This window comes from Centrocercus urophasianus, unplaced genomic scaffold (assembly GCF_019232065.1).
Source record: "Centrocercus urophasianus isolate 14NV4802_14NV808 unplaced genomic scaffold, USGS_Curo_1.0 seq_9, whole genome shotgun sequence".
NCBI lineage: Eukaryota > Metazoa > Chordata > Aves > Galliformes > Phasianidae > Centrocercus > Centrocercus urophasianus.
In genome coordinates, this window is record NW_024885532.1 from 33,341,955 (window position 1) to 33,369,883 (window position 27,929).

At 40.9% G+C, this 27,929-nt stretch overlaps 1 protein-coding gene across 1 annotated transcript; it reads left to right on the forward strand.

The window, feature by feature from the left end:
- CRYL1 (crystallin lambda 1) lies at nt 1–27,929 on the forward strand. Its single transcript, XM_042839162.1, has 5 exons — nt 1–177; nt 3,601–3,795; nt 12,655–12,760; nt 23,528–23,634; nt 25,632–27,929. Exons 1-5 carry the CDS (start codon nt 1–3, stop codon nt 25,743–25,745), a joined length of 699 nt encoding a protein of 232 aa, XP_042695096.1. The 3' UTR covers nt 25,746–27,929.

Genomic DNA, 27,929 nt, shown 5'->3' on the forward strand with positions numbered 1-27,929 from the left:
ATGTTCTTATTTCAGGAATGTGTTCCTGAGAACCTGGAACTGAAAAAGAAGATTTTCAGTCAGTTGGATCTCATTGTTGATAACAGTGTTATCTTGAGCAGCTCAACCTCTTGTCTCTTACCCAGCAAATTGTTCACTGGCCTTAAACATGTTAAGCAGTGTATTGTGTCACATCCTGTAAGTATGATGGAGTGTACTGTTCTTATAATGGTATTGGAAGTATTTAATTTAACGGCATCCCAAGTTATTTCTTGCAGACTGAGAGAGACTAGAGGATATTTTGTGTACATGGCCTGAATTTTCAGTAATGCTTTAGTTTCATCATTCTGTGAGCAACAGTGTATACTAAATCAACAATATGCATGTATGTTTTGTACCACTAGCTCAAGATACCTACCATTTCAAATCTTGCACTGATATTGTTGTGCTATTCCAGCTACTGGGTCTCCGAATACAGGAAGTATGTTTTGTTTTGTTGACCAACCCGTAAAATTCCCTGTGCTCTTTTCACAGTGCTGCTTTACTATGAGATCTCTATAACAACCTAATGCTGCAGAGTCAGAACGCTTGAGCTGTTCCTTTCTGACACCCTTCCACCACTGCCTTTTTGCCTTGGGGTGACTGATCAGAAGGATTCTGTCCAAATAATCTACTGCTTTTTTTTTTTTTAAAAAAAATCCTCTTTTAATTAAAAGAAGGGAAAATAAAAAAGACAAAGATCATAGAATGGCTTTGGTTGAAAGGGACCTCAAGGGTCATAAAGTTCCAACCCTCCTGCCACAGGCAGGGCTGCCAGCTGCTAGATCAAGTACTAGATCAGATTGCTCAGGGCCCCACTCAACCTGGGGCCACCCAACCACTTCCAGGGACAGGGCATCCACAACCCTTCTGGGTAACCAGTTCCAGCACCTCAGCAATCTCTCAGTAAAGAGCTTCCCTTTGAAACCTAATCTAAATCACCTTTCCTTTAGTTTAAAACCGTTCCCCTTGTCCTATCACTATCTACCCATGTAAAAAGTTTATTTCCCTCAAGTTTATAAACTCGCTTTAAATATTGGAAGGCTGCGATGGTATGTCCCTGCAGCCTTCTCTTTTTCAGGTTGAACAAGGCCAGTTCCTTCAGCCTGTCTTCATAGAAGAGGTGCTCTAGTCCTTGGATCATCCTCATGGCCCTCCTCTGGACCCTCTCCAAAAGCTCCACATCCTTCCTGTGTTGGGGGCCCCAGGCTTGGATGCAGTACTCCAGCTGGGACTTCATTAAAACAGAGGGGGACAGTTGCCTCCCTTGCCCTACTGGTCACCCAGGATACCATTGGCCTTTCACGCTGCAAGCACATGCTCTGGCTTATGTTAAGTTTTTCATCAACCAGAACCTCTAAGTCCTTAGCAGGGCTGCTCTCAAAGAGTTACTCTCCCAGTCTGTTTACATGTATGGGATTACCTAGACCCAAGTGCAAAACCTTGCACTTTGCTTTGTTGAACCTCATTAGATTCACAGGGGCCTACTTTCAGAGTTTATCAAGGTCCCTCAGGACGGCTTCTTTTCCTTCTATTCTGTCAACTGCACCACTTAGCTTGGTGTCATCAGCAAACTTGGTGGGGATGTGCTTGGTTCCATCATCTATGTCATTGATAAAGATGTTAGAGAGTACTGGTTCCGAGACAGATCCCTGGGGGACGCCTCTGGTGACTGGCCTTTATCTGGACATGGAACTGTTGACAACAACCCTCTGGCTGCGACCATCCAGCCAATTCCTTATCTGCTGAATAGCCCACCCATCAAACCTACATCTATCCAATTTGGAGATAAGGATGGGTGGGGGACCGTATCAAAGGCCTTGCAGAAGTACAGATAGATGACAAAAGTTGCCTTTCCGTTGTCCACCAATGCCATCACTCCATCATATAAGGCCACCAGATTTGTCAGGCATGACTTTCCCTACGTGACTGCTTCTATCTGAAATTGCTTTTCTGTTCTATTTGGATCTTATTAACAGTCATTAAAATTCATTTGTTGTTTGTTTAGACTGTGTAGTTATGTCACTTCTCTTGTCTAATTCTGTGTGTTTACTTTACCATATCCCTTCTTAGCTTTCATTCTGTTAAGCTGTGTAAGGTAAACTCTCCTGCTCCCTTAAGAATGGCTTCGCATTCCTCATTTCCTTTCTAATTTTTAGGAATTTTTTCCTCTGTCCCCATAAATTTAATCTGTCTTACCACTTCTGGTTTTTACCAGCATCTACTATCTACTCTTACAAAAACTGTCCTTCTCAGTTTCCTCAGCATGGTTGTTAACACACCCATGCACTCGCTATGCCAAGTCCGTGAAATAGAATATTTCAATAAGATCTCTGTCAAAAGTAATCTTGGAAGAGATTTGTATTGGCCTCAGTCTGGCTTAAGAGTTAACCTGTCTTTCTTCTGAAGAAATACTGCAATGTACCTAAGAGTTAGAAAAGCCTTCAGAGAGCTTTCTGGTGCTTGTAGTGCTTCAGGCCTTGCTGAATTGCCCAGCACCTCTGTCTGTAATGGCATCTGTCACATCGCAGAGATTTGTGGTGGCACTGCCGAAGAGAAAGAAGTATGTTGCATTAGGGCAGACATGACCATGCAGCAGGTCGTGTGCTGGTCAGACTCTAAAAGAAGCTTGTAAATGCTGAAAAGAGGGGAGAAAACCAACAACGCAGAGGAAGGGTTGCTTACATGTTGCTGTGATTAAGTCTTGTATTTACATTTGCATAAGCGGAGTTGAGAGCAGTTGTCCATAAAGGAGCATGGTGAAATAATCAGTGCTTAAGTGCCATCCTTTAAATGTGACTGTTACTTCTGCAGGTCACTTAATCATTAGTTACATCTGTCTGTTACTTGGAAATGAGTACAAGAGCTGTATTTAAGGCTTTAAGGTGGCTGTGTAAGGACTGCTGCTTCTCAAAGGAGGCAATATTGTCTACTGCAGCAATACTGACCTGAAGAGGTCAGAGGTGTTCCTAGGAGGTCTTGACCTGATAAGAAATAGAATTTGAGAAGAGTCAGGGAAGGATAGTATTTGTCTTTTTGCTTTTTTTTATAGCAGGTACAGTGTTTGAAGGTAACCTGTTCTATGGCTTTTTGGAAAGTATATTTTATGTGATATCTATTTATATGGTTAGCATATATTTATGGGGCTGGGCTGGCAACAGCTTGTGTTGTATTGCACAAATGGTTTGTAGGAATAGTTTTGTTATAAATTTCCTGACTATCTAAAAGGAAATGCCTTGTTTCTTTGGGGAAGACAGGTGGTGGTTGCTTTACAACAAAAAACAATCTGAATATTGGAAAAAGATCCATTAGTTCCAGTCAGTATGAAGTCTTCTAGTGCTGTTTGGCTACTCTTGTTCTTACTGTACCTCCATAAACTTTGCTAGATTTAATGATAGGAGATCAATTCAGTTGTATTATTTTTTTAACTGAATTGGTGAATTTGCTCAGGCTCTAAAGATCGGACTTACCTTGCTTACTGGAAAATATCCATATTATTAGATAGCTATAAAGATGCTTTATATTAACTCGTTTTCTTAGTCTGTAGATTGTTGACATTCTTCTTTTGTGTTTCTTCTTCAGGTAAATCCACCTTACTTTGTGCCACTGGTTGAAATAGTTCCACATCCAGAGACGGATCCTTCTGTTACAGAGAGAACGTATGCTCTGATGAAGAAGATTGGACAATCGCCTGTCAAATTAAACAGAGAAATTGAGGGCTTTGTTCTGAATCGACTCCAGTATGCAGTGATAAGTGAAGCCTGGAGACTTGTGGGTGTACGTATATGTTTTTTCCCATTTCTACACACGCTTTGTTGAGACAGGTGGGATTGTATATTTAAATGTCCTATCAATTTGTCTTTTTTTAACCTGTACCATATGTACACAAAAATTAAAGTTAGCACATAAATTAAGAGCAGTAGGAAGTGATGTTGGTAATAAATAACAAAGCTTGTGAAAAACAAAGTGCATGGTCTTAACAAATGTCCTTTATTCTACTTTCTATTTAGAATACGATTTTCAAGACAATCAAAAGAACAATGTTAAAAGCTCTGAAGTCAAAATGCTGAATTTCATTTTTTCTAGGTTGTCTCATTACTTCCTGTTATTTTCTGAATGTTGCTGGCTTATTTTACAGTGATTATTTTAAAATTATTTTAAATGGTCTTCTCTTTGGCCTTTAAAGAATTGCACTCAGGTTCAACGGTCATTCGATACTTGTAGGTAAAGACAGATTTCTCCTCCTTCCATTCTGACTTTTAGCTGAGTATCATCTGTTTGTGTCACTTCATCTTTTCCCACGTTGCATGTTCTGTGCTACAAAGTCTGATCTTTCATCAGAAGTAGCTGAATTATGACACTGGTGGTATTTTGTTGGGAAGAGACTGAACTGGCAGAGTATGGCTGGCTTTTCTGTTGAATTGTTTCTGTTTATTTTCAAGCTGTTCAAAAGAACTGTACTCACACATGTAGATAAAGATCTTAAAACTGAGGTAATACTAACATACAGCATTTATGGTTGTAAGTGTGACTGTATTTGCTCTTTAGTTATGGAAAGATAAGCATGCTTTATGGGCTGTTATGAGAAAAAAAGAGTGTACTGACTTGAGGTGAATATTTAGTATGAACCTGTGCCTTCAGTATAAACCTTTATGGATGATTTCATGTGGGTGGTATTATATTAAAAGTAACAGAATAGTACTTCAAGCACTAACAGGTAATGATAGTCATCTAAGTTTCTAAGTTGCTCTGTTTTTGTTTAATTTTATTGCGTTTGAAGCAAATAACTCATTTCAACTGTAACAAGTTTAGTTTCATTTTCATGATTAAAGTCTAGACAGAAAACAGATATCAAAGGTGTGTAGTTTCAGCTGTGTGACTTTAGGCTACGCAGCCCCTTTGGTGGAGGGAAAAATCACCCAGGTATCTTCCTACTGTTCCACTGCCAACATAGTTACTTTAAGTCATGTACTTTTGGTGCTTTCTGCTTTCAAAGTGAGGAAGAACATATTTCTTGGTTTGGACTTCTAAGTCACTTTTTAGTCCTTATCATTGGAGTTAAAATGTTGTGAAAACATCAGCCTTCTACAACCTTTGAGAGGCTCCTAAAATTACAATTTTACTCAGTGTTTTTATTTTGTTGCTGTGTAAATCCACACTGATTCTCTCTAATACCAGAAGTTTTTACTACTTGAATTGTGGATGGAAGTTAATTTTCAAATTTTATTGGTAGTAATGGTAACAAACTCTGCTTGGCCAAAATTATCCTATTATTAACCCTTTTGTGGATAGATAGGTAAATCTTGTGTATTAGATTTGGCAATCTAAGATATTTTGAATGCAGAACAAAGTCTTTCCTATGAGGTTGCTTATGAAACCATTGGGATTTTAATGCTAATAGTTGTATACTGCTTTTGACTGTTGTAAAAGAACAACGAAACAAAGCCATAAAATGTAACTTCAAGCACATTTGTTCCATTACTAGCTGTAAATTGAGCAAGTATCTGTGTGCCTACAGTTACTTTTCATAAACTGATCGGTGTTCATATTTCTGTTTGAAGTCTTCTTAGAATTTTAATATGGTGAGTAATTGGGGAAAAATACATTGTTGATGGAGAGTTGCTATATTTGCACTGTTCTGTATAAATTCACTGATATATAGCAAGGACACAAATAGTCTGGATATAAGTGCCGTGTATGAACCAGGAGAGAAACACAGCAGTGGTTTTAATTGTTTTGAATCCACTTGAAGAGATCTTAAATCAGCTAGTGTATGCTAATAACTGTCTGTCTGTGAGGACTTGGAAGGTATGAACTTGCAAGTTCTCATCTGGGTCCTCACTCAAACATTTATAGCCATAGGAGGGAGAGCAGTCTCACACACACGTGCTTGCACAGATATACTTTCATAACAGTCCACTTCTTTCCTTTTTGTATTTTAGTCAGCTGATCCTGCTTATCCCAGGAACTAGTTGAAACTTTTGGTATTTATATGCTATTAAAAGGGTATTGGTGATAGATATGCAGGTGCAGCTGTGCTAATAGCATTAATCTGGAAATCTTTATCAAGAATATACTGAACAGCTTGCAGGGTATGTTTTTGTTCCTGACCGTAGCTTGGTACTGACAGCTAGCCTCTTTCCTTCAGCAGTGTTGTGATGAGATGTGTGAGGGAGGCATGAGGCAGGAGTCACACGACAGGAGGAAGACTCTGATACAAAGCTACAATTGTGTTGCCTAGTGAGGCACATTTGAACACAGAGCTGCACAGAAAGCAAGCACTGCAACCCCAAAGCCTTTACTGCTTATTCTGAATTCATGCATTAAGTGTAACTGCTTGCTGGATTGTGCATTGGATTCATCAAATTCTGCCACGTAGGCCTAAGAATAGAAAAGGCTGTTAGCACAGCCAGAAATCTGAGGGAGCCCTATCAGCAGCTTGGGATCAGGCTCAGTCTCTGCATGGTGATCAAATTGCACAAGGGCATGGATGCTGGAGCAGAGAGCACAGCATAATTTAGAGCAAGGTTTCTCGCTACAAGAAAGACACTGAGACCCTGGAGTGTGTTCAGAGAAGGGCAGTGAAGGAGTGAAGGGTCTGGTTGTCCTCCAAGACAAGGCTTATGGGGAGCGGCTGAGGGAACTGGGATTGTTCAGTCTGGAGAAGAGGAGGCTCAGGGGAGACCTTATTGCTCCCTACAGCTGCCTGAAGGGAGAGTGTGGTGAGGTGGGAGTTGGTCTCTTTTTGCATGTAATTAGCGATGGGACTAGAGGCAGTGGCATCAATTTGCACCAGGATGTTAGGAAATACTTCTCAAAGTGGTCAGGCACTGGAGTGGGCTGCCCAGAGAGGTGGAAGAGTTGCCATTCTTTGAAGTGTTCAAGAAGCATTTAGATGTTGCACTGAGGGACGGAGTTTAGTGGGAAATACTGGTGATAGGTGAACAGTTGGACTTGGATGATCTTAGAGATCTTTTCCAACCTTAGTGATCCTGTGAAATTAGCAATGAGAAACTTGGATATTAGAATTCAGGTGCTTGGATATTAGAATGCTGAAGGTGTTGAGATCCCCAAGAGCATGCACGGGCTGGGATTTTGAACCTGGGCCCAAATCAAGTGCTGTGAATGCAGGACTTGGCAAAGGGTGGGAATGGCAAGCACTTAAAATGGTGAAAAATTAGAAGACCTGGAAATTTGGATACCAATTGCAGGAAAGTAAAAGAATGAAGATAGATTTGGAGGCATAAAAAGGGTACAGTTGAATGCTGAGAACTGTGGCCAAGCAGATGGTTTGAAAAGTGGTTTTAATACAGAAGTTTAACTTTCTAAGAACTTGGTAACAAAGGCCATAGATTCATTATAAGCCTATAAGTAGGAATGCTCTCCTTTGAAGCAAGAGTGCTGCAATGAGATGTTTCATTTTGGATCTCAGTTGGTCTTCTGTATGAAAAGAAGTCTTACTGAACACTGTTTTGACTCCCAAGTTAGAAACGCTTGACCAGTGCCAGTGAATGTGGCAGAAACTTTTGGCATTGATTGTTTGTCTTATGCTCCACATTTATTCACTGAAAATGCAGATACAGGGAAGATTCCAGTTGCCTGTTTCCATGTCTGTCTATTTAAGGTCTCGTGTCTGAGAACTTTCTGGAGGACACAGGACTATCTAGTATGTACGAAACTGAAGTTCTTGAAAGTTATTTACTTGTATTTTTAATTCTTTAGTTGCGCAGCTTGTTTTAATGAGACTAAGAGACATGGTATGATGACTATGAAGAACCTTATTGCTCTAATCTTCCTAGTTTTCTCAATTCTGTATTTTGATATTAAAAGGTTGGAGCTAGGAAAATAGCCTGTAACCAATAGCAGAAGAGTATCTCAGATTGCTTCCTCTTTTTTATTCCCTGTTATCATTTATTTACTTTCTCACACTTCTTTTGGCAGTGACCACTGGTATATCTGATCGTGTTTGTAATTTGTGAGAGCAAATTTCTATTTGCTTGGAAAGCATCCAGTGCACTACTGACGCTATTATTTTTGTACCTTTAAGAGTAGCTTGGGATTATGTTTCAGAAGTTTTAAATAAATAGTTGGACTTTTCTTTGTTCTGAAGATAGCTTTGGTTGACTTGGTTCAGAAAGTAACAACTATGCAGTTTCAGCAACACATTAGACTGGAAGTCACAAACCTGAATGTAATGATCTGGGAATGCCCTTTTACTGTGAATTGCTGATTGGAAGCTTTGCATGGTAAAATATTTTTCTGAGCATCAGATGAAATTTTTAAGGGGATGATGAAAGACAGCAGGAAAAACAGTGAGGAGAACATGGCAATTCTTCATCCCTGATCTCATTTAGGAGTTCCAGCTGCTTCTAAGAACCTGCTAAAATCAGTTTGCAAGATGAATGATGCAATACGTGTCTTAAGATTATTTGTTTTTCTCTGTATAAGCTTTTGGTACTGCTTTCATACACCTTTCTACAAAAATGGTGTTGGTTTTTGTTTTTGTTTTTTAAGTGATAATAGTGGAGACTATAGACCGTGAGAACTGGCAGCACTGCTATTTAAGATTTTTCTCGTTAATCTATTGGGAAATAGGCAGTCATAGCTTGGCTGTGTGTCTATTCTGTTCATTTTCACAGTCACACACGGAATCACAGAATGGCCTGGGTTGGAAGGGACCTCGAGGATCATGAATCACCAACCCCCCTCTCCCCCCTCCCCTCCCAGCCACAGGCAGGGCCACCAATCCCTGCATTTAGTACTAGACCAGGATGCCCACAGCCCCATCCAACCTGGCCTTGAACACCTCCAGGGACGGGGCATCCAAATCCGTTTTCACAGCAAGAATGTGCATTGGCTTCAGTGCCTAACTTAAGTACATCTTCCTTCTCAGGTGACTAGCTTGGAAGTCCTTAAATACTGACAAGAATTTGATTTTCTAAATTTCACAGTTCCAAATTAGTTACTATTAATTGCATTAATTGTTCAGAATACCTTTACAAAAAAAAATCATATATAAGGTGGGGGTTTAAAGACGTAGCTGTGGTGTTCCATAAAAAGGAGATATCGTAAAAGGAAGTTCCAAGGCCCAGGGAGAAAAACAGTGTTGATCCTAAAGAGGTTCTTACAGGGTAAAGTGTGTGAGAGTGTTGTGGAAGAATATAGGGCCAATGGAGTGAGAAGATGTGAATGGTGCAGGACGACAGATTCCTCAGACATGATGAAATAGAAGGAGAGACCTGGTAGAGAGATCTAGGAGAAAATTCATATGCTTTGAATGACCAGATCTGATCAGGGTGTGGATCAAAGGGGCTTACTTGACTGAAGTGATAGGGAAGAAAGGGGTGTAACAAATGCTTCTGAGAGAGAGCAAATATATTAGCAGCAAGCAGAGAAAAAGGACAGGATCTTGGGAAATTCAGAAGATAAAATGACAGATCTGGAGATGGAATTTGTGGTCAGCAGAGTCCAGGATAACTCACCATGCATGTTGCGGTTACTTGGAGAATGTAGTGAATTGGTAGCAGTAGAAAAAATATTTTTTTTGTCCGTGCCATGTTTTATATTATTACAATGCCAAGTCAGTGACAGAAGTTGAGATGCAGGTGTGACTCAGAGATGTTAAAGGCTGTTGATTAAAACCAAGCAGGTTGGTCAGGGCCTAAAAGTGAGGTGGAGACCACAGAACCACCACAGACTTCTGGAAAGGAGAACTGGGCCCCTGCCTCATGAGGAGCACCAGCGAAATACTGCAGGATAATACTGTAGCATCACAACTGGGTAAAATCTCCAGGGATGTAGGACTGTGGAATATAAGTAGAGTCATAAGCAGCCTGAGGTATCCTGATATAGTCTGGATCCTGATGTTTGACTGGCCATTGGACTTGCTGAGGATTTTGTTAGTTCTGTTTTAAATTAAGTTCTTTAATTCTGTAGCTGTGAAAGTCGGCTTCTGGTGAACAAGGTTTTAGTTTTAACATACCTCCTCTTCTCTTTCAGCAGTGCTTAAGGGAAAGGCTTACAGGAATGGTTATGCAGAGGATGAAAAATCCCCTTAGGAGAATTGTTTCACACCTAGATTTACTGAAACAGAGTTGGAAGACTTTCTTGCTTACTTCTTAGCATAAACACCAGTCTTTGTGGAAGACACCTCGCTGACCTTGCACCCACCCTGCTGATTCATTCCACCAACTTATGATCTGAACATAAGTGGGAGTAGTTATCCCCTAGGGGAAGACAGTCAAACTTGTTTCTCGTTTATGTGTTTTTCATTTCTGAACTGAAAAAAGCAAAAGGCTTTTCTTTAAGAGAGGCTGTATGGCAAAGAAAAGGTGAGCTCACTTGTAAGAATAATAGGAAGTTATTATCAGAAGAAGGGAATAATTTTTTTCATTTGAAAAATGATTTACATTGGTTCTAAAATATTTTAAGAGTTTCATTTTGAGCCTGTTAACTTCAAAAAACAAACAAACAAAAAAAGCTATAAGCATAATACTAACTGCTACTGTGGTTCACTGCTTATATGGAACTTGTGGTTAATCTTTTGTCCACAAATCCATGTCAAACAAAGAAAAAAGTCATCAAGCACAACTTCACCAGTGTAACTCATTGTTTGGATGAAGCACTCTAAGCAGAAGACTGCTTTTGTTGACTTTGGTATTCTTGTTAAGAGAAGTTGTGTTGCCATTTCAGGAGAAAGGCACTGTGCATTTTCTGAAAGCTTTGTTTATGAAATGAACACTGGTTCTGTAACTCGAACGCTGAGGCTTGCACATAGTCATGTCTTTGCACAGACCTTATTTTCCTCTAAGTAGGTTACTATGCCTGTGCCTTACTTGTTGAAAAAAATAACGCTTCCTTATCCCTGCCATTGTGTGCCTAATTAAATTGTTGCCAGAGCTGTGTGTTGCAAATACAGTGGGTTGATTGTGGTAATCATGTTATCTTTTTGTTTTCAAGATAGATTTCAAAAGTCACCTGTGACAGTGATTCAACCAGGGTTAGTTTTGTTAGGAGCAATCCCTACTAACAGATTGAGACTTGGGATTGAATTTTATAAAAGGCTCTATTTCAACTTGAGATGGTAAAACTTTATTTCTTTGGCCAGCTGGGAAAGTTAATTTGGTTCTTGGCTTACCATTTTCTTTTAAAGTAACAATAAATGATGTGGCTGACAAGCAAAGGAAGACACTGTAGATGGGATTCAATTTGTTTAAGATGAGGTTTCTACAATGTAGTTGTTGATGAGTTCCAAGCTCCTTACTCATTTTTCAGTGGGGGAGGACAATTAGGCACTTCTGTAACACAACTCATCTGACCTATTCTAGATATATGCTTTAGGATGATGATTTCATTTCTCTCCCTAGTGATCACAAAGAACCTAGATGTCCATCTCAGATGTCAAAGTCTGCAGCAGGGCAGGACTCTAGCTGATCACGTGTGATGCAAAGGAGAGTGTCAGATGTGGTCCTGAGTAAGGGAAAGTTAACAGAGAATGTCATATCTTGGCCAAGCAGATTAGTGTACTTGTATTGTGCAGCTCCAAAAGGACCAAGAGATCCTGAGTAGGGAGAACACCTCTAGAAAGATTAGCAAGGCAAAGCAGAAACAGTTCAACATCTGTCTCACCTTAACAACCAGAAGGAAATGCTTTTGTGTCCTTGGGAATAGAGGGTGAGTTCTTACATCAGATAAAGCTCAGTTTCAAGAAGTTATAATCTTTTCAGCCCTAGTAAGTGGAAAATCAACTTCATTTAATAAATATTTTAAGTAGAGCTGTAAAGTAGTGAAACAGTGGCATGTTTTTTATAAGTGCTCATGTTGCTTGCCCTAACCTGATGGTGGCGTTGGCTTTCCTGTACATGACGCAGTGTGGGTGGAACAACAGCATTCAATTTTTAACTGGAGAAATTCTTCATACTCTCTGTCCTGCCAGCTCTGAGAATTGAGTCTGGCAATGAACCCAAGAACCTGGGCAGGTTGAGGCTGGGCAGGCTGAATGTTCAGTGAGTTTTTTGGGAAGGAGTGGCAGCTGCTTTACTTGCGTATTTGGTCCCAGCCTTTTTTTCAGGAGGCCTCAGGGTAGTACTGGTGCTGCTCCCCCATTCTACTAATTTTGGAAAGCCCTGAACTAAGAAAACACGAAGGGAGCTGCAAGATGCAGTCAGAACTTATATATTTGAAAGTGCAGATAGAGAACTTGGATTCTGGTATAAACTCTTCATGATCACGTGCTGTGTTGCTCTCTGGCTCTCTAAGCAAAAGATGCATTGGCTGACATAAACAGATCAGTTTAATTTTAATACATGAGTTTTTGTAAGTAGTATCAGACAAACTGGTGTGTACAGGCAGTTGATATTATAAATAAAAAAAAAAGCAGTGTATATACATTTTTTTTTAAAGTGAATTTGGGTTATGAAGTGCAGTGATCTTAATAATGTGTTTTAAAAAGCGAATTAATGTTTATTGTGAACTATGAGACAACTTGTGTAACAGTTGCACTTCTCTGGCAAACATTTCTAGCCTCAATTTTTAGTACTTCTTTAAAAATTACTTTTAAATTATATACAAGAAGCAGCCAGTTCTGCATTAAGACTCAGCATTCACAAATTTTCCTGTTCTCCTCCTGCTACTTAGGAAGGAGTAATATCTCCTACTGATCTAGACACTGTGATGTCTGATGGACTGGGAATGCGATATGCGTTTATTGGACCTCTGGAAACCATGCATCTTAATGCAGAAGGTAGGTTAAAATGAGATGAACGGGGGAAAGGCTTCTATTGTGTAAGACCCTGGAAATGTTATACAACAAACTGGATTAGGTCTGCTGCTACTATGACTTTTCTCTTCAGACACTGATGATGAAAAAAGGAACACGTATAAAATTTAAGATCAGATGGAAGGAAATGAATGCTGACTATTCTGTTGTAAGCAACTGGATGAAAACTGAATCTAATTGAAACACCACCTGTGTTCTTTATTTTTCTAAGATTTCTCCCAGTGCTTTGCTGACGTTGCTGTACGCATAGCTCAGAGCTGTCTGAGTGTCAGGAAAAGAAAATATTTTAAAAGTTCGTCTGATAGTCCAGTGTAAACAGCGACTTTCTGACTACTGTGTGATAGAAAGAAGCACATCACAGGTGGTCCTGCAGGAGAGAAGGTTGACAGAAAAATTAGTTTCTTGGCCATGTAGATGAGCATACGTGCTTGTATTCTCCAAAAGGCTTGTGAAACAATAGACCCTGAGTAGGGGGAGCACCTCCCAGCGGGTTAGGAAGACAGTGTGAGTGAAACTTGCTTTCTGTAGATGGCTTCCTCTTTTTTGCAGAATTTGTAGGCTAAGATCCAGTGTGAATACAGCTGGAGCTGGCTTGCTTTAGGCTGGCTAGCATAAAGTGAAGCAAGTTCTGCCCACAAAATACTGTGTACACAGAGTTGATTTAGTTAAAGCAATCAGGTGGTAGACCAACATCTACCTTGCATAATAAAAATGGGTTTTGTATGTTTCTGGAAATTGTACATATGAATCCAAGCTAAATAAAAAGTTAGCTACGTAAAATGTAATCAAAATCACAGGTTTGCAATACAAGCATTTAAACAAATTGATAAAGCATGAATGATCTTTACTTCCTAGCTAAATACATTTTTTGTTTTTTACTTGTGCTGTATCTTTTTCCTTTTCTCGGTGGTCCCTGACATGGTAAGACCCTGTCCCATTGCTGGATCTTTTAGGCACTGCTGCGACATATAAGGATACAATAATAAAGATAAGAAAGCAGAATCATAAAACACTAGTGTGCAATTAGAAGTGTTATTTTATGTCCCCTTGCTGATTGATTGCTTGACACAAATTTATGTCTCTTGAGGTTAACTTGCCAATTGTGAGATTAATGTGATATTACGGGTTCTCTAGCAGAGGCTTTCAGTTGTGTTTGGTGCATTGCTAGGGAAATGTCCCTCTCCAAGTAGAGGTGTCTTCCTAAAAGCTTCTGAGGAGGGAAGCTTTTCAGTCTTCTCTGTAGTGATTTCAGACTTACTGTCAGTAAAGCATACTGAACAGAACATATGCTCATTGCATGAGCCTAATCACAGCAGTCTACCTGGAGTCTTGCAGTCCAAAGTCATCCGGTCCTTGCACCCAGCTCTACTAACCTGCCATAGCATCCTCTGGAGGGTTCATCCATGTGCATGTGGTTCTGAAAGAGTAACTTGTTAAACAGCCTCAACTAAAACATAACAACATTAAAAAAAAAAAAATTAAATACCAGAAAAAAATTAAATCAATTTTAGATATTGAATCATTCTTGGGAATCCTTTATCTACCATATTTTATATTTTGTTTGGTGAATAAAATAATTGGTTGCATGGTTGCAACCTGGTAATTGTAATCAATGGCTTTATGTCCAAGTAGAGGATGGTGATGAGTGGTGTCCCCCAGAGGGACTGTCTTGAGAGTGGTGTTCTTCCATTTCTTTATCAGTGACATAGGCAGCAGGATTGAGAGTACTTCCCAGCGAGTTTGCTGGTGACACCAAGCCGAGTGGGGCAGGTGATACTGGCCCTGGAAAAGCTTGAGGAATGGGTCCTCATGAACCTAATGAAATTCAGCCAAGTGCAAGGAGTTGCTCTTGAGTCATGGTGATCCCAGATATGTGTACAGGCTGGGAGAATATTTTCTTCAGAGCAGCCCTGTGGAGGAGGGTTTGGGGGTCCTGGTGGACCAAAAGCTGGACATGAACCAGCAGAAAATTCTTGCAGCCTGGAAGGCCAACAACATCCTGGGCTTCATGAAAAGAGGGGTGACAGCAGGGAGAGAGTGCCCTCTGCACTGCCCTTGTGAGCCCCAGCTGGAGCACTGTGACCAGGTTGGGGACCCCAAGCACTAGAAAAATGTGGAGCTGTTGGATTGAGTCCGGAGGAGGACCATGAAGATGCTCAGAGGACTGAAGTACTTCTCCTCCTATGAAGATGGGGTGAGGGAGCTGGGCTTGTTCAGCCTGGAGAAGAACAGGCTTTGGGGAGACCTCTTTGCAGTTTTCCAGTACTTATAAGTAGATTTTAATTGGGAGGGAGGCAGACGTTTTGCACAGTCTGATAGTGATAGGACAAGGGGGAGTGGCTTTAAACTAAGAGGAGATCAGATCAGATCAGATGTGGATCAGATGTGGGGGAAATCTTTCACTGTGATATTGATGAGGCGCTGATGCAGGCTGCCCAGAGGAGCCATGGATACCCCATCCCTGGAGACGATCAAAGCCAGGTTGTGTGAGACTCTGGGCAGCCTCAGCTCAGCTTTGCCCACAGCAGGGGATTGGAACTTGTTGATCTTAGGCTAGGTCTCTTCCAACGCAAGCCATTCTATGATTCTTTCAATTAAAAATGACTCTCAAATAACTAGTACAGTTACTAACAAGGTGTTTTTTGTGTATACTCAGTAACTTTGATCCTGAAAAGTATTGCTTCACTCCCAGTCTGGCAGCCAAATATTCTCTGAGTCTGGAGCTGCTCCTGTTTATGTGCTGGCAGTATGACTCAAGCTGTTGCTCTCATCAAAGACATTAAAAATTGTCAGCGTTGCTGATGTCAGGACACACAATGGCTTACGGTCATAGTTCTGTACTACTGCCAACTTCTTTGCCCAATATTGGTTCCCATAGTACAGAATAGTGGACCTCGCTTGCCCAGGACTACTCTTTCTGATTCAATGTGGCAGTTAGTGTCTATTTTTGAGCAGTAGAGAGAAATGGAGATAGGTACATCTTCTCTACTGCTATTAGCCTCCCCAACATCTTTACCTTTCTAGCCTTCCCACAGTCTTAAACTCACTGCTAATCATTGTGGGGAAGGTAGTAGGGATTCAAGAAGTGTGAGAGGAACATTTGTGAGAGATCCTGGAAGGCCTTAAGTGTTGTGTGATGTTTTTGTTTGGTTTTGGATAAAAAAATAATATTCCAAGGATTGATCTATTGATTTTTGAAGTCGTGTTCATGTGAGATGCCATACATCAGAATCTTCCCATGATCCTCTTTTGTGCTAATGCTGGGCTTCCTCCATGATAGTTCTTGTGTCCTTTCCTGCATATTCTTAACTAGTCTTAACAAAAGTTGTCATTTAGGCCACCTTATATTACCAATTAGTCCCTGCATGAGTAATAGAAATTTTGAATATATAGATGTGAGCCAGCAGTCTTCAACATGGAATAAAGTGACAATATCAAGTCATTAAAAGGAGCAGAAGCAGTAACTGTAGAACTAAATGGCAATAGGGATGAGGGCAGACCTTTTTTTGTTTTTCAAAAAAAAAAGCACATTCAAATCACTTAACATTCTAATATTGATTGTTCATTTAAACATAAATAAATTGAGTGTTGATTTCATAGAATCAACGAATGGTTTCTGTTGAAAAGGACCACAATGATCATTGAGTTTCAACCCCCCTGCTGTGTGCAGGGTCACCAACCACCAGACCAGGCTGCCCAGAGCCACATCCAGCCTGGCCTTGAATGCCTCCAGGGATGGGGCATCCACAGCCTCCTTGGGCAACCTGTTCCAGTGTGTCACCACCCTCTGTGTGAAAAACTTCCTCCTGATATCTAAGCTAAACCTCCTGTCTCAGCTTAAAACCATCCCCCCCTTGTCCTATCACTGTCCACCCTCGTAAACAGCCGTTCCCCCTCCTGTTTATAAGCTCCCTTCAAGTACTGGAAGGCCACAATGAGGTCTCCCCAGAGCCTTCTCTTCCCCAAACTAAACAAGCCCAGTTGCCTCAACCTTTCCTTGTAGGAGAGGTGCTCCAGCCCTCTGATCATCTTAGTGGCCTCTTCTGGACCCGCTCCAAGAGCTCCACGTCCTTCCTGTGCTGCCCCAGGCCTGGACGCAGTGCTGCAGATGGGACCTCACAAGAGCTGAGTAAAGGGGGACAATCACCTCCCTCTCCTGCTGCCCACCCCTTTTTTAATGCAGCCCAGGAAGCTGTCTTTTGACTTTGTCATCTTACGTTTCACATGGCAGTATCACAACAAAAGCTGTTAACTTCCTTTACAAGCAACAGCCATAGAATTGAGTAGTGTCACTTGACCTGTTTGCTTATTATGGGATTATGTCAGCAGACACAGTGTCCCTTTGCATGTGTGCCAATATAATAAAAATATACTTTCATCCACATTTGCCACATAATCTTCGCAAACTTCACTCATTGACAGAAACTGTTTCCCACTGCCTACCCATAAATATACTGAAGAGGGTCTGGCCTCAAAGAGATTTTATCTCCTGGTTCTTGAACTGTCACTTTCTTTTAAACCACTGGAAAAAATGGTCTGTAAAAGCAGAAGCTAGGCCATAATCTATGGTGTTTCATATATCTGCAACGAAAATTCTTCATGTATACTTAATGATTGGCTGTTTTAGATCAATTAATTTATTAGTGTGTTATTTAGTGAGCTATAATTGTAATTTAATCTTGGTCTAAACCTGCTAATACTTGCACAAGAGCTGGATAGAGGGAAGTTGAAGGATCTGTGTTGCTTTTTTTGCTATCTTGCATTTATCAAAACACCATTCTAGGTTCTTATTCTGCCTAGCCCTCATTGTGAAATTTGTGTAGTTGTCTACAGAATGAACAGAATGGAAGTGGGCATAGATTCACGGTCCTTAAAAGTGCAGCTCTTTTGTACAAAAAGCACAAAGCATCAAAACAAAAGAGGGAGAATCATAAGCCATAACTGTAAGCAAGGAGATCTTTTTTCTCCCCTGACTTGACAAAACATAGCCAAGCATTTATCTTAATTACTGTAGGCATATGTGCTGGCTAGTTCTAAAGTGTACATTATTTTCATTGCCACATCCTTTGGAACAAACCAGGCTTTAATCCATTTCAGAAACTGTTGTGCTACAAGCAAGTAAGGAGAAGGTGCAAAATTCTGCAAGTTAAGGTAGTCAAATCAAAGAAAAGGAGGACTGCCTCTGTTTCTTCATTCAGACACATTCTTGTTTTATGTGGAATTACATGCAGATGGTTTTCTTCAAACCTACAACGCCTAGAAACATAATACCTCTTTCAGCAAAACAGAGTTTGGAACATCTTTACTTGGACATGCCCTAACCATGACAAATTCCTCCATGGTATTCCTGAAGTACACCTCTTCTGTTCTTATCTATAATCATCTTCAGCCTTAACAAGTGCAACCACTTCTGAAATTTTACCTGCTAGAATCACCCCACCCCAGCCTTCTCAAGTTGTTGATGCTGTTGCGTCAGCGGCTTGACTATCTTTCCTTCTCTTTTTGAGTCACTATGTATCTTCTGAATATGTTGTTCAAATTCAGAGTAGTCAAGTTCATGCTTCTATCTTTTTTCTCTCGCAAGTATTTCAGTGCCTTCCTGCCAGACTGGATTACCAAGCTAATTTGCTCGCATCCTTCAGCCTTCATGCCTGTTGCCTTTCTTACAAAGAAGACTTAGCATGCAATAAGCTGTTACTCGAAGATACTTACGTATAATAATGCCTGAACAAACCTACCTTTTATATTGTCAGGTATAACCTTCTTTTTTCCTATTAATCCCATTGCCTTGGTATTTAGGACCCCACCTCTGAAGAGAACTTCTAAGGGCAGCAAAGTATTTTTTGCATGCTTCTAAACTAAATGCCTGTCGAGAGTTCCTTTTCGTTTCTCAGTGTCCCGTTCATCTTGATGATGCAACTAGAGGCATTTCACTAATACCCATGTTTGTACCACACCAGTGGAAGTCCTTCAGGTGAGCCCTTGAAAACCAGCAGTGGATCTTATTCTTCCTATGTAGTTGGTATAAAAGAGGCTTGCATTTCCTCTTGGGCAAGATAGATATGGGCAACTGAGAATGAACATCCTCCTCTGGCTTGTGATAACCTGTTCTTGTAAATACACTGTACAGTCAAAAAATGTTGGGTGGAACAGGGATGTACCCCTTTTCATCTCTGTAATCCATACCTACTGCTCCTTTAAACACTTTGTTATTCATTCCTCTTCTTCCCCTCTTAAACACAGTTCCCACATGTGGTGGGATGAATATTCAGGGAACTCCTGCCCTCCCTGGGGGTATTTCTGTTCTGTGGTTATGGTTCTCAGGTGTCTGCTGCAAAATGTCTGCCTTCTCCCCCAGCCCCTTTTCTCCAACATGGATGAGGTGAGTGTAAAAGGAAGAGAGAGGTTTAGACAGAGGAATGGCAAGCCATGTGGGCAAGTGGAAAGTATTGCTATCCCTGTGCTGTAAGTTGCTTATCCTTTTTTGTTGGAGATGTAGTTTTTTTCCTGGCTGAAGATGGGACACAGCACTAGGTGCATGGAAAGGTGGTGGCCTCATGTGCCATCTTTCTCCTGTTTTTTCCAGCTTCCGGGTGCACCTGTTTTTGTCTCATACTGCTTATTGAGTCTAATTCATCAAGCTAAAAGTGTTACCTGGGGAGTATCAACAAGGATTAAAGTTAGAGGGATTCTGTAGTACTTGTTCTCCATCTTCTTGTCCCCCATCTTCTTGTCCCTGTGCTCCAGTCAAGTGCTTTTCTTACCCACCTTTGTTTATAGCCCTGACCTTTGAAGAAACTCATAAGTCTGAAGGCCTGGAATCAAATGTTTGTCTTTTTGAGTTTGCAGTTGCAAAGCAAAGTGACTTTTCCAACAGTATTTTCCATTGTTCAAGTGCCTTCTTAAAGCTAGTAGCATAGGGTTGATGTTTACTTGCATCAGGTCACACATTGCATTGCTCCACTGAGATTTTGCACTGGGAGTGCAAGGTAGCTACTTTGAAATGTATTTGTTTGTTTGTTTGCCTCTGAGTGAAATCATGAATGTATTCTAACTTTCAGTGTTTCCTTCTCCTAAGACTGAAAGGTGCTTGCACAGAGCATTCACCCCTGTTTGGCATGCAGTGTACATGCCTTGCTTGTAGCAACGATGTTGAGATGAACTGTAGTGTTGCTGCTCTTTACATCCATAACATTTTGGTTTTATAGCTTTTCTTATTTTGATGGCTTTGCATAAGGCTTCTTTTCATTCCTACATTGCATGCAATGAGTGAATTGTCTTAACCAACCTGCATTTGGCATGTCTGTGTTGCCTTGGTGAGATGCACCCACCCAGAAGCTGTTGCGATTCGTTCAAGCTGCAGATGAGTTGCCAGGAGCTCAATTTGTAAGATTAGCTGGCTGAGTGAACTTCTGAATGCCATCTCAAGCACAGGAGTTCACATCCACCGGGTAAGCGAATCAGCCAAGTCCAAAGATTCCTCTACCCAAGCTATTAAGGTTCTCTCTTTAAACTGAGGCTCCTGAAATACATTCATAACACAGAGACTTCTCACCTGCCTTCTCCTGACTGCACTAGAATCAGAAATTCTCAGATCTGTAGTGTTACTGCCAGGCTTACCTGGTGATTGTGAGCATGTTTCTATTAGCCTGAGGAAAGTTACTGATCCCAAACTTTTCAGCACTGGTCTAGGTGTCATTTATCTGTGTCAGCTGTTTAAGCACCAGAATAACTGGTAATTGACACTGCTTCATTTACCATTCCTTCAATTACTAATTGCTTGTGTGGATTTGCTTGAATTGCTGTATTTGACTGAATCCATTTCTTCTTTTCTGGTAATTTGGAAGTGAGTTTGCAAAGTGTCCACATAATTCTGCACTCCAGCCTCATCTACTTCTGTATCTGGGAACTTTCTATAGTGTTGCATGATGTGGGGCAAATGTTTTGCTCAAACTCTTCAAAATTTGAAGAAAAAGCTCACATGAACAAGGTAGAATGTAGATACTACCTTCCTGTGGTTGGTGCATGAGTGTCATCTAGAATATCCCTGTAGGTTGTTCCAGATTGGCTGCAGGTGCAAGTCTATGAACCCAGTTGTTAGGAGGTAACAGACCAGCCCTTTACACTAGTGGCAGGACATGGCAGTATTCCTAGAAGCAGTGGTCCTTTGCAGAGTTTTTAGGCAGGAGGATGATCTCTGCTTATTCTCTCAATGGAAGAGATAGAAGTGGATCATGGCAGTTCTGCAGTTAATGCTTCTCTTCCCAAATATTTCTGACGCTTCCATCAGTGGTATTTTGGAGCCCACTAGACAACTTGAATGTTTCTGGCTGCGTATCAATCAAGATAATTGAACAAAATACAAAATTTCCAGGTAACTAGTGCACTGATACACCTATATGACTAGATATCCTCTTTTTTTTTTTTTTTTTCCTGCTAGAGAAAGCCAAAACATGCCAGAGCGTGTTGTAGGAACAGATGTGCCCCATGGGTGGATAACACAAGGAAATAGATTGACAAAATACTGACAGGAATGCTCTTGGCACGAGACATGAGTTCAAGCTACTTAAGAAGGCTGCTCTTTTTCTCAGTTTCCTTCCTTCTGATACTGTTTCTAATCCATTTTTTAAAAAGGGTTCAGTACTCTCAAATCTTTCCTGGTTACTCTCAGGCAATGGATGTGTTCTCCCAGCTGTTATAATGTCAGCGCCCATTTCCTAATGAAATTGTCTGTCTTTTGAAAGTTCTTCCACCAATTGGTCCAGAAACAACCGTGTTCTCCATAATCTTACTGACCTCAGAAGCCATTTGGAATGTGTGTACTTCAGCACTTTCAGGCTATGAGGTATGCTGAGCACTACAAGTGTTAAATAGTTTATGATTCATGGTTACCAGTAGTTGGAGGTTTCTGTTCCTTCATCCACCTTCAAGCTCAATCATTTAGGGTTAGGCAGGTGTGACTTTTATGGTATTCATATCACAAATTATTGCATTCCAGGGAACTGTCTGCAAGCTGTTTGGGAAAGAGAGTACTTAATGACTTGGCCTAGGATACATTCTGTCATGTGGTACTCTCTTAGTTTTTCTTTTGTTTTGTGGTTGGATAAGACCATGGTGAGTTTAAGCTCATGCTTCTCAGTTTATACAATCTCCTGAGCCCTCGTATGGTTGGTGACCATCACTACTTTGTCTTCAATAGCTTTGTCTTTGCTTTGATAGTTAGATAACAATGAGAATGAAGGGCAAAAATTCTTCTGTCTCTGAGCTTCTCAGAAAAGGAGGATAATCACAAGGTTCTACAGGATATTCAGAGCTTCCCCTCTCAAGTTTAGTGTTTTCACTGAGATAATGGTTCCACGCCACATCCTTACTTCTAAATAGGAGATTTGCTAACTACACTAAGCTGGGTGGTGCAGCTGATGCACGAAGAAAGGGATGCCATCCAGAGGGACCTGGAAAAGCTTGAAAATTGGGTTCTCATGAACCTAATGAAAATCAACAAGGCTAAGTGTTGCACTTTGGTCAGGACAATCCCAGATATATGTGCAGGCTGGAAGAACAACTTGAGAGCAGCCCTGTGGAGAAGGGCTTGAGGGTCCTGGTGGATGAAAAGCTGGGCATGAGCCAGCAGTGTGCACTTGCAGCCCAGAAGGCCAACTTTATGCTGGGCTACATGAGGAGAGAGGGAGCTAGCAGGGAGAGGGAAGGGATTATCCTCCTTTGCCCTGCCCCTGTGAGGCCCCAGCAAGTGAATCACATCCAGGCTTGGGGTTTCCTGCACGAGACAAATGCAGAGCTGTTGGATTGGGTCTGGAGGAGGGTACTGAAGAAGTTCAGAGAGCTGGAGCATCTTTCCTGTGAAAACGGGTTGAGGGAGCAGGGCTTGTTCAGTCTGGAGAAGAGAAGGCTCTGGGCAGACTTCATTGCAGCTTTCCAGTACTTGAAGAGAGCTTATGAACAGGGGGGGGACCGGCTTTTTACACAGTCTGGTAGTGATAGGACAAGGGGGAATGGATTTAAACTAAAAGAGAGGGCGGTTAGGTTAGGTGTTCTGATGTAATTTCCTTGTCAAATTGGCCAGCTTTATGGCAAAATGTGTTTGCTCCACTTTGTCAGGTGGATCACAATTTCCCCTAGCACTGCCTTCACTGACCTTCAGAGATAGTCCAGTTATCATAAAAGCCAAATCCCTGCGGTCATCCGCAGTTGCGCAACAAAGTACTGATTTGCAAGAATCTGTCTATTCTTCCTCAAACTTTGTTCCTTCGCTGGAGACCACAATGTGGTGATTTCCTTGCCTTTGACTCTTTCCCCTCGAGCTTTGTTGCAAGGTCACTAAATAAAACCCATAAGAGGGATGCTTCAAATGATACAATGCAGGAGAAGAGGAGAGGTGAGAGCACTCCTTGTGTGCACTAGCTGGGGAGGCTTTCTGGTCTAAGGTAACAAATACAAGTATAACCACTGTTAGGTACTGCACCCCTCACCAGCATTGCCTGTTGGTGTGTAACGTTTATTGGTTTTGTAGTGAAGATGTATCTTAAGTGATTATTCCATGAACCTTAATGAAAATGCAGCATATAAAACCCATTTTTCCTTGGTGGTAATGAGCTGACTTAGGCATAAGAGCTCACCTTTTCTGGATTCTAAGTTAAGACAAAGCTTAAGCACAGGCAGTTTTGCACACTGTATTTAAAGTAGGAATTTCTGATCATTTCATTCTTATTTTAGGTATTTCAAATTATTGTGAAAGATACCGTGAAGGTATGAAACTTGTTCTAAACACCTTTGGACCGGTTCCAGAATTTTCAGGTGAAACTGAGCAGAAGATCAGTCAGGTAAATATAGAGCCAATAAATGCAATGGCATTCACAACAAAGAACGTTAGCTTATACATATGTATAATTTCAATTTACTGTTAGAGGTATCTGTACTCTGTTTCTTGTTTGAATGTGCACCTTGAGGGAAAAGATCAGTACAAAATGTATGATTATCTGAGTCCCTTTTCAGAGCACTTTGAAATACATCAAAGGAATATGACCAGGTGAGTAACGTTATTACTAGCCAGAGGAGTCAGCTTTAAACAGCTGTGGGTTACAGACATTAAATCTCTCACACAATTTCTTATCATGTCTGTGCTACGTCCTTTGTCATTACATGCAAAACTCCAAGTTTCTCTTCTTATACAATAGCCTTCCTCCCTTTGTTTTCCTCCTACTCATCTTGCTGCATAAACCCTGTAGTTTTCTTCCTCCAGCTGTTCTGTTGTTGTTTGTGTAGATCTGTGGTCTGTAACGCATACAAAGGCATGTTTACCTTAAGCATGTGAGCAGTCCTGTAAGATAGCTTATATGCACAAAGATAAGATGTGTTTTAAGTGCTATGCTGTATTGGCACCCAGTTTGTCTTTCAAGTTTCAAATCCAACAATTTGTTTATACTCACCATGCAAGATATTATGTGCATCCATACAAAGTAGCTAAAGGATTGCCATTTCCTTATTCTGCATTTTCATAGTTGTCTTTTTTAATACTTTGCTAAAGAACATGGATGTGTAATGAATTGATCTTGATTAACTGTCACAGATTAATGCCCTATATACAGTCACTCTGGAACATAGCATTTTTCTGCCTTTTTATATTAATGCAGTTTCAACATCTGCTATGTTAAAAGGGAAAGAGTGTTTTTTGTGCCCAAACAACACAGTCTGCTTATAACAATCAACAACTGAGAGTTGTCACAAGTAGAAGCTATTGATTAGGATGAAACAGTTTGGGTTTCTTTATGGAATACAAGATTCCACTTCAGTATCTGTCTTTGTTTCTGCATTTGTTTCTGTGTCTATTATCTAAAGTCATCAGCACCAAAGATGGGTTTGCAAGAATCTTCTCATAAGAGTAGAACATCTCTTACCTTATTCTTTTGTCTCTCCCACTGATTTTTCCTGGAGTGACTGCAGCTTGCCAGGCATTGGGAGCAGCACCAAGTTTTCTTCAGCTTCTCAGCACTTAACCTTTAAACCTAAGACCTCGGTTGCTGTTTTGGCCAAGATGACCTTATGATCTCTATCTCCATTTTTTCTTGGGAAGAAAATCTGTTACCAATATTCTAGCTGGCCTCCATTTAATGCCTTTTGTTCTTATTTCAATGATAGCAGGTACATCTGGGCAGCTTTGTTTATGCACTCAGAAACAGGGTTGGTTTTTTACCCATTTAGTTACAAATGTTGTTACCCACTGGTTTGTTCAGGCTTTTCTCTTCAGATCCTGAAATAGTGCTCTAATTTCTCTCCCTCATTTTCCAATTAAAAACTAAAATCATAATTCTGGGTTTGTTACAACTCTTTCCCTGCCATTTAAATTGCAACAGGCTCTCCTAAAATAAATATTTGCAACAAACATGGTATTCATCATTACATTTATTAGGAGCCAGAAGAGAAGCCACAGCCTTGAATACGCATACATGGATTTGGCTTAGAGCACGTATTTAGCCACATAAAAGGCCAGGTGGCCTCCTTCCTACTTCATAAAGGGTTGTTGTCAAAAAGATGAGACAGTGGCTGTGTGGGCTAAACGGGGAAAAGAAGCTGATGCACCAGTGTTTCTGTAGGCACCTTCACTGCAACCTTCAGATCAACCTTCTCCAACGGGAGCACTTTTCCCATGTCTGTTGACTGATCTCCAGTCAGACATGAGGAATTGGTGGCCTATAGCTTTTGATAGATTACATTGCACTTTGTGTTGAACGTTACTGCATCTGATGATTCCCGAGAGCAGGAAAACAATCCTGCTTACTACTCACAAAGTTCTGATTCTCTCTTAAATTTTCTATTTCAGGCGATGTCTGAAAAAGTTCCAGCTGTTCCAAAACACCTCGGTGCCAGAAGAGAATGGAGAGATGACTGTCTCATTGGTCTTGCCAAACTGAAGAAACAAATGAAATCTAACTGAGGGACACCCTGTCTTACAGGACAGACCAAACAAAGAGTGGTTCTTTGTAAAATGTGGAGATTTTTGGTCATGCAGAAGAGACCGAATGTGCAAGCAGTGATGTGCACAAGTGTAGAGACAAATGAAATATTTGGTCCAAATTTGTCGTGACATAATTAACAAATAACTGGAAACAGCTGTTAGAAGTTCAGTTAAAACTATATCAGATCATTATATATATATATGCATTGGATGTGTAAGCACTAGGTAGCATTAGCAGTATTAATACTATGCAATGCTGGAGCGCAATCATATTTTAAATAACACATTTTTCAGCTTGCTTTGAAATTCAGCACTTGAACAATTATTTGCTTATGCAGGGATCTGGAATTGGCAAACATCAGCTGTTTGTCACTGGAGAAAATGAGCCCTCACTACCAATCAGAGTGGCAGTGAGGTTAATTAGTAAAGCACTGACTGCAGATAAGAGGTTGTGCTAAGCAGAGAGCAGGTTTTTTGACCAGTGAGCTGAGACCCCAGCAGCACTAAAGGTCACTTCAGATTAGCTCTGTAACCATTCCACAGTGCAGGGGAGAAAATTGTCATCCCTGGCAGCGTTCAAGGCCAGGTTGGATGGGGCCCTGGGCAGCCTGATCTGGTGGTGGCAGCCCTGCCTGTTGCAGGGGGTTGGAGCTCGATGATCCTTAAGGTCCCTTCCAACCTAAGTCAGTGATTCAGTGATTACTCCTTCTTCCCCCCCTTTGGCACTTCTGTACTAGTGTGATGACCTGAATGTGAGTCAATAGATCCATCCTCATCCCTTCCCCCTGGTTCAGTAAGACTGACCAGACACCCGCTTGGTTCTTCAGACAGCGCACTTTGATACCCCTTTGAGTCTTTGCCCTAACTCGAGTTGGTGCTGTCGTAGGCATTGCTGCGCAGTCGTGCTCTAGGAGGCTTGTCTGTGAGAAATAAAGTAATTTGATTAAAAGCTATTTTGGGAGTTTATAGAGTATAATGGATTTGTCTAGGCTTTTCCAAGCAACTCTACAACCTTCTTAATTGTCTTGGGAAATCACCTCTGTGTTCCTTGTGTCATTATCAGAAGCAATGATTGTTTACTTAGGACTCCTCTGTAGACCCCAAGTATCTGATACTTTGCTGCAGAGAAAGAAAGATGCAGTGGCTTAGATGTAGCACTTTGGCCTTATTGCTGTCCCTCCCTCTAGGAGGAGGCACAGCGGCTGTGTAAGGATGGAGTGTATACCTGAAAGCAGCAGTATCTCCGGCAGCTGCACTGGTATGCTTCAGTCCACGTCAAGGTTGTCTTACAAAAGTACGTACCATGTAATACAGCTGGCTTTTGAACTTAGCTGGCACGTTGGGGCATTATTCTTATGCAGATAATGAGAGTAACCTGTAGCAGTGCATTGCACCCGCACTGCTTGAGTTTAGCATTTCTGACTTTGTGCCAGCAGGTCATGTAACTTCTGATACAGCACAGATTCTGAAACGTTAAGCACTCGTTTCAATGAAATGCTCAGGGGCATTTCAAGGCTTGTTCTTTACAGAAGGTGCAGACACAGAAACATGTTACTGCAGCTCAGTTAGTTACGGTGCTGAGCAGCAAGAATGTCTGCAGGAACACACCACTGCTGCCTCTGTGTGATGACAACGAGCAAGACCTGAGATAAGTTGCGTTCCCTGATGCATGTGGTAGGCTGAGAGCACATCTGTCTGTTCAGCATGGGATGGGGGTGTGACGGTGACTTGAGATTGTCCTACATTAATTTATGATTTGTGAAGAGAAAGGAGGATTTTGAACTCAGTTCTATCCCAAAATTGAATTAAAATTGTCAGGTTCCTTCTATTGCTTTTCATTGCCACAGTGACTGGCTCAATCCTCATTAACCATCTGAAGTTGGGGAGGTCAGCACCCACACTTGGTGCCCTGTTAAGCAATAGTGAATTAATTTGGGGAATGATTTCTTCGTATTATGTATGTTTTTGTATTTTGGGCTGTAGATGATTCCAATTACTTTCAAGATCGAACCTGTTTCGTTAAGAGCATATGGCATTGTCATAATTAATTAGCTCACATTACTTGTGTTGATTCTGAGATATTTTAAAACCTGATTGTGTCTTGAAAGATTTGCTTCCATTTTTGTTATTGCTTATGAATAAAAGATTTTAATGAGAAAGGTA

What these genes read in the sequence shown, in the direction of transcription:
- CRYL1 (XM_042839162.1), top strand. Translation starts at nt 1, where the DNA reads ATGTTCTTATTTCAGGAATGTGTTCCTGAGAACCTGGAACTGAAAAAG. An exon ending in AGTGTATTGTGTCACATCCT is followed by an intron (nt 178 to 3,600) that starts GTAAGTATGATG and finishes TTTCTTCTTCAG; the next exon opens with GTAAATCCACCTTACTTTGT. An exon ending in CTGAGCAGAAGATCAGTCAG is followed by an intron (nt 23,635 to 25,631) that starts GTAAATATAGAG and finishes TTTCTATTTCAG; the next exon opens with GCGATGTCTGAAAAAGTTCC.